Below are 7327 nucleotides of genomic sequence, written 5' to 3' on the forward strand. Positions count from 1 at the left end.
TAGCTGTCCATGGTGGGGAGGGCGTCTGTAATCCTAGCTACTCAGGAGGAGGAGGCACCAGAATCGCTTGAACCTGGGAGGCGGAGGTTGCAGAGAGCCGATATCATGCCACAGAACTCCAGCCTGGGTGAGAGATTGAGACTTCATCTCAAAACAACAACAACAACAACACACCTCTGATACAAGGCGTGAAGCATGAGGAGATGTTGTAAGGCAAATGGTAAAAAGAATAGTTTTTCAGGCAGAAATTACATCAACTATGATGACCTATATTCTTGAGAAAGTGCGCTGCACCAATAAAAGTGAAAGCAGTTCAAAAGTCTGGAGCATAGAAGTCACGATGAAAGTGGCCTGAGAAGAAACTGGAGAAGCAGGCAAAGGTCAGGTTCTGAAGGGTGCTGTAGGTCATGTTGGGGGTTTGAACTTTGTTGTGCGTGCCTTGGGAGGCCATCGAAAAGAGTCAGGCAGTGAAGCAATATCCATTCACTAATTCAATAAATATCTACCGATTGTATCCTATGCACCTCACTGTTCAAGGTGCTGGAGGGAAAGCAGAGGATACAACAGATAAAGACAAAGTCACTGTCTTCATGATGCTTACATTCTAGTGGGAGACACGGCCAGAACAAACTGGCGCTAAGTGACATAAAGAAAAAACAAAGCCAGATGAGTGAATGGTGCAACTTCTATCACCACCATGGTTATTTAGGAGGGAATTAGGAGTGGGCTAGAGTCACGGGTAATTCCAGAGGATTCATTTGCACTGTGTTTGTTGAGATCAAGTGCCAGGCTTTCTGTTTACTCAGTTGAGCTACAGGGAGTTTTTTTCCTGCAATTTCTGCCAACCAGAACAGGGAAATCCCATGACCCCCTGCAAGGTGGGTGGGAACAGTGCCCTTTTGGTTTCAGATTGTTCTACTGTGGCAGGGTAACCGGCCAACTGGGAGAGAAATAAAGAAAAGTGACATTCTGAAGCCTTTGAGTTTAGAGTGCCACATGAATTTCACCTTGAACAGTCCTCCTTGGTTACTTGAGGCCATTGTTATAAAAAGGAAGTTGATACGTGTCTACCCTGTGATTTACTCTCCTCCTCGAGCCTGCTGCTCGGGATTGAGGATATTTCCATCTCACTGGATGAGCCCTTGTCCCCATTAAGAGGGATTTACCAAGGCCTGGCTATGTTCTCACCTCTGTTCCTCCAGATCTGGTTTTCAATGTGAGCCTCTCTCTCCTGGAATCCAGTCAAAGCACTAACCTGCAACTCTCCAAATTAGAGAGGAATGGAGCTACCTGAATGTTATATATATTACTAATTAGATTCAGGGAATACAATCTAATAAGTATAAACTTGCATTTTTACCTCACAGACTTTCTCAAGGGTTGGCATCCAAGACGTGGCAAGGTGACAATTCTGAAGAACAACCCAGGTTCCTTCCTTGACAGCTTTTTCTAACATCTTCATAGCAATGGGCCCTTGGCCTTGACCAAGAGATAAAGAGCTAAGTTTTGATCCCCCATACCCCTGTGTACAAGAATAGTAAAGATGTTATTTAAAATCACATTTTAAGAAACATCAATATTGTTATTTTTAAAAATGTTAACATTAACTATATTACAATTTAATTGGGTCACATGTCTCAAAAAGTCAAACACATGCATCCCTAAAAACCTCTCTTCGACAAAGAATCTTATAAACACTTAGGTAAAAAGCAAGTCAATTCATGTAGGAAACAGTCATGGCAACAAATGGAAAATTCTGTAGTCTTTGGTTGTTGATAGAAGGGATAGAAAGAATAAATTAAATAGACTGTTAACATAAGGAGGAGGTGAAAGGCACTGGCAGTCTTGCAGCAACTCCTAAAATTCAAAGCTGAAAAGAAAACTAAAAAGAGACAGATGAACTTGTCCTGTTTCCTCCAGATCTTTGAATAACTATATTTTAGTTATTTTGGCTACTGTATAAAAGAGAATTTTAAAAATTGTCACTGATTCCCATGTCAGTTTCTTTAGCGAATTCTGTGGGAATGTTTTCCTGTATTCAGTTCTACTGTATTCCAATTTGTCCATGGCTTCTGGGTCTCATTTCTGGGGTAGTTATCACCAGACTGCCCCTTTAGAAGAGGCCTGAATATGGAAGAGTGGGGTCTCAGTCCCTCCCGAATGCCCATGGCTTATTGTCACTAGCTAGCTGGTAGAGGCAGCAGAAAACAAAGTAGAGCTGGATCCTGCTGTTTCTGGAAGAAGTGGAGACAGCAAGTGAAGAGAATGCGTGGAGCAGGACCCACATAGGAGCCAGAAAACAATCTTATATACAATGTGAGGAGAGATACAAAGAGCAGCTCGGAGGGGCTCAAAGGGTCGTCAAGCTTGTGTTGATTAGGAGAGGTGAGTCCTACATAAAAGTGAACACCTCCGCCACTCCCACTCTACTCCTACCCACCATTGCTCTTCCTGGACTTTCAATAGCCACCCCCCCCTTACTAGTGGCCTCCTTCCATTCTGCACCACCCAAATAAATTCTTCAGGCTTCAACTAGGATGAACTTTATAAATTATAGGTCAGATCATGTCAGTTTGCTGCTTAAAACCCTACTCCTCCAACTTCCCATCTTACTCAATGTCCTTAATGTGGCCTACAGAGACCCTACATGATCTGGTTCTTCACATATCTCAGAGCTCATCTCCTCCAATCACCACAGCCACATTCCAATCCTTCTTCAACAAATAGAAAGTACTGTGCTAAGCTATCTATTCTTCTGTATATAAGAATTACGCTCATGCAAAAATATGTAATTCAAAAATCTGGAGGAAATAGGACAAGTTCACCTATTTATAGTTTTCTTTTCAGCTTTAGATTTTAGGAGTTGCTACAACGCAGCCAGTCCTTTTTATTTCCTCCTTATGTTAAGAGTCTTCTTCAATTTTTTTCTATGCCTTATATCAATTTTTTTGGCCTAGTAAATTTTTTCTAACCTCTCAGCTACGTGGCCTTTGAGGAGATACTTAACCTCTCCATGCTTTAGTGTTCCTATCTGTATAATAAAGATACCACCATCTACCTTATAGGGTTGTAGAACATGTATGTAACAAGGTCTAGCAAAGTCAACAGTGTACATTAAGCACTCAATACAAGTGGTGGTGGTGGTGGTTTTAGAAATATCAGTAGCATTACCACACTGTGTTATTTTAATCGTACCAAATTGGAAAAAATTCAACTCAGGAAATGCCCAATCATCTGTTTATCATTTTCTTGTTCTAGACCATATGATGTAAGAACATTTGTACTGAATTCATTTGAATTAATTTTAAAGACAGACAAGGCATGTAAATAGTAGAACATATTTTAATCTAATACAGTGACCACAATGTACAATTGTTTTGGAAAGTCAAAAAAGGTCCCCCTTTAGAGAGTGGCAGAGGGGTGGGATCAGAAAAAGTGCACCCCTGTGGTCACTGTCCAGGCTTGAATTTATGAAATCAACTCAAGTTCATATACTGGTGCAAATAATGCCAAAGAGTTTCCTGTCCCCCCACCCCAAATAAAAGTAAATGCCCCTTAAATCCCAATTCTGGTTTTAATTAGATTTTAATTTGGATAAGGAGTTCTTTTTTAGTGTCAGTGCTGCCATTTTAGTATCATTTTCTTGGGATTCTGTCAACCTTTGATAACTTGCAAAGGTTAAGTGACAAATTTCTACCTTTCCCACATCCTTAAAATTTCAATTATAAGCAAGTATTGCTTTTTAAAAATAATATTCGATAACTTCATCTATTGTAAGGTACCTGGTCATCGGCAAATTTTAGAAGGGCAGCCATGGGATCTGCTCCAGGAGAGAGCACGAAAATCAGTGGTGCACAGCAGTTACTGTCTCCAAATGCCTTGGCTAAATCAAAGGGGGGTGGTTCAATGAATGGACGCCCCAATCTGTTGATTATAAATTCTTGCAACATTGGAATAACCTAGAAAGAGACAAGGATATAGTTGGAAGAATATTTGAAATCTGCCTAAAACCATTAAAAATTTAGATTCAAAAGTGTTTTAAAACAAAGTACCCTAGCTCTATTCGTTTAGGTATTCATTAATGGTGGGGAGTCCAAGGCATCAATGTTTATATAAATGCCTTTTAGATAGGAAATATCATAAAATATTTAGATAATAAAAGGTTAGTGGTAATTGACATAAACATTCAAAGACTTTTTTGGTCCCCTTGAAATGAATGTTCAAGACATAGTGGTTGAAGAAGAAACCTGAACTCTTAAGTTATAAAACACTAATTATGTTTCAAAAATTCACAATTCAAAAGTAGAAATTGTAGTGTAAGTTGTGCAAAATTTCCCCACATCATCAAGAAAGAATTGATGTCAGTGTGGAAAAGAAGGAGAGGGAAAGGAAGAGCTCTGTTCAAGAGAAGCAAACCATACACCCAACAAACCAAACAAAACTATGTTGTGTAGAATTTCTGACAGCATGTCTGAGAATTGTCTGGGAGCCTGTTTGAGAAACAGCAGAACTCTGCAGCTTGGTGTCTCTGCTAATTGGTCCTTTTCAGGCCTTGATGCGGGGGTGGAACTGCATTAATCAGTACGACTGATGTACAGCCTCGGGTACATCATTCCTGCTTTCTGACAAAGGGTCTACACCAAGCCGTTTATGATGGATCTATTCTCATGATCCTCACACCTCCCATTAGGCCTCGCCTCCCAACACCGCCACATTTGGGATTAGATTTCAAGGTGAGTTTTGATGCGGACAAACTCAAAGCACACCAATAATTAAACAAATTGCATTCATCATGTTGTCCATATGTATATTTGTAGCTGCTATTTATTTTCAAACTGAATATAAATTCCTATCATGGCAAGTGGATGTGTGATAAAAAAGATATATATTTATTACTCTAAAGTAGCTACTTTAAAGAAGTTATTTGGTATTTCAACACTCTAACATGATATTGTTAATTCAGCTTGGTTGTCTTCTACGCAAAAAAGAAAATTCAATATATAGCAAAGCAAAGAAGGCCTAAAAATGCTTCTCCCTGAACAGGGGATTAAATGCTATATTAGTAAAATGTAAGGGATCTTTTTCTACTTCACTTTTCAAGGGCGTGTCTGCAATGCTTCTGATAAAGTCAAGCAGGAGACATTGTCACCTGGCTCCCATGTTCATGCCTCACTCACATCAAACAAAGATTTTGACACCTTCATTAAGTTTGGCAGAAATTGAAACAATGTTGTTAACTACTCAGCATAAAACTACTCTATTTTCCTGGAAAAAAAATCAACTGATACCTACTTTTACTCATTAAAAAAGTCTCAAAATGAGAAGGAAAAGTAAACCTAGGAACAAAACACAAGAGAAAGTAATGTGGGAGAGAAGAATCCACTCATGTTTCAATTTTCTCCTTTGTTTTTTTCAAATCTGTACTCCCTTTACTACTATGCTTATATTTTCCCATATCCAGTACTTCCATGCTGACAAAACAAATGGAATGAAGCGAAGAATTAGTCAATACGAAGTTAAGACACGCTTTGGGTGTCTGCTTCCCCTTTGACCTTCTGCCATGCTGTGACATTGCACAAAAGCCCTCATCAGAAGCCGAGCAGATGCTGATGCCAAGCTTCTTGCACCTCCCAGCCTGGAGAACCATGAGTTCTAATCTCTCTTCTTTATAAGTCACTAAGCCTTAGGTTGTCTGTTATAGCAACACAAAACAGACTAAAACAATTATCTAATTTCAATTTCTCATCTATTAACTACCAGAAGTACCTTTTTTCCTGCTCTGAAGTATATATATATGCACAAAATTGTCATAAATATTTGTTGTTCGTTTTTTAAATAACAAATTCTTGCAAATGAATGGATTGCCCCTTCACAGAATATTGTGAACACTACCTTATAGTTTAAAATTAAACTCCTAGTAGATAAGGGGCTACAAAAGCATACCAATTTCAGAAGGCAACAGTGGTATCTCAAGAGAAGGAGTAATGGAAAGATTTTTTGAAGGCCCCAGCATCACCTCGACTGAATAGCTGCTTAGATACAAGAATGGAATTGTGTATATATACAACACACTGCACTATGTTGACAGTTCCATCAGCCTGCAACTTTTCTCAACTTGAAGCAAACTGCAGGAGCAATGTGCAGGTGCCAAGTATCTCAAAACGATGGTCTACTCTGGAAAACATTGCAAATATTTGCAAACATCGATTTTATAGTCTATGGAACATTTATTTACACAAGATCTGTAAATAAAAATAACTGACATGTTACAATGCCTTCTAAAAAGTGTCAGTCCTAGTGCATGTGTGACTGAGATACTGAGGGTGTTAGGGTGGGGAGCTGAGAGCCAATGAAGGAATATCTGTGTTAGAGATTAGATTATTTTTAATCCCTCCAATATTTCTCTAGATTCATTCAAACATGGAAAATGTATAGATGCAACAACACATCTATAAATGCCTAATAGCATGGACTTACCTAAGAGGATGGCTTATATACTGTTTGTGCAAAATAAACATCTGTTGAATGAATAAATTGATAAAAAGCTCAGGATGCCTACTTTTGTGAAAGTGGAGTTCTAATTACAAAAATATTAAACAAAAATCACAGAATAATTAATTCATCTATACATAAAGTTTCATTTATAGATGTTATTTTATGTTTCAGGTTTTTTTTTTCTTCTTTAAAATCTGTATAAATTTCAGCCAGGCATGGTGGCTCACACCTGTGATCCCAGTACTTTGGGAGGCTGAGGCAGATGGATCACCTGAGGGCAGGAGTTCGAGACCAGCCTGGCCAACGTGGTAAAACCCCGTCTCTACTAAAAATACAGGCATGGTGGCGCGTGCCTGTAATCCCAGCTACGCAGGAAGCTGAGACACAAGAATCACTTGAACCCAGGTGATGGAGGTTGCAGTGAGTCGAGACTGTACCACTGCACTCCAGCCTGGGCAACAAGAATGAAACTCCATCTCAAAAAAAATTTTTTTTTTAATTAGCTGGGCGTGGTGGTGCATGTCTGTAATCTCAGCTACTCAGGAGGCCAAGACATGAGAATCACTTGAACCCAGGAGGTGGAGGTTGCAGGGAGAGGAGATGGCGCCACTGTATTCCAGCCTGAGTGACAGAGAGACTCTGTCTCAAAACAAAACAAACAAAAAAAACAAAAAGAAAAACAAGAAAACAAAAACTTTGTATAAATGTATAGGGTGCAAGTGTAATTTTTTACATGCACAGATTGTGTTGTGGTAAGGTCAGGGCTTTTAGGGTATCCATTACCCAGATAATGTACCTTGTACCCCTTAAGCAATCTCTGGTCATCCACCCC

The 7327-nt window shown here is 39.2% G+C and overlaps 1 protein-coding gene across 2 annotated transcripts in view; it reads right to left on the reverse strand.

Annotated features, from left to right (window-relative positions):
- The window catches only part of DNAH7 (dynein, axonemal, heavy chain 7), a 384437-nt gene that overhangs the window by 60834 nt on the left and 316276 nt on the right, over positions 1-7327 (reverse strand). For both annotated transcript variants that reach the window (XM_011997181.1, XM_011997180.1), the window contains exons 55-56: positions 3783-3959; positions 1361-1522 (exon numbers count right to left, since the gene is read on the reverse strand). In XM_011997181.1, coding sequence (XP_011852571.1) covers positions 1361-1522; positions 3783-3959 — 339 coding nt within the window. The remainder of the gene's footprint in view (positions 1-1360; positions 1523-3782; positions 3960-7327) is intronic.

Source organism: Mandrillus leucophaeus, unplaced genomic scaffold (assembly GCF_000951045.1).
Source record: "Mandrillus leucophaeus isolate KB7577 unplaced genomic scaffold, Mleu.le_1.0 Scaffold532, whole genome shotgun sequence".
Taxonomy (NCBI): Eukaryota; Metazoa; Chordata; class Mammalia; order Primates; family Cercopithecidae; genus Mandrillus; species Mandrillus leucophaeus.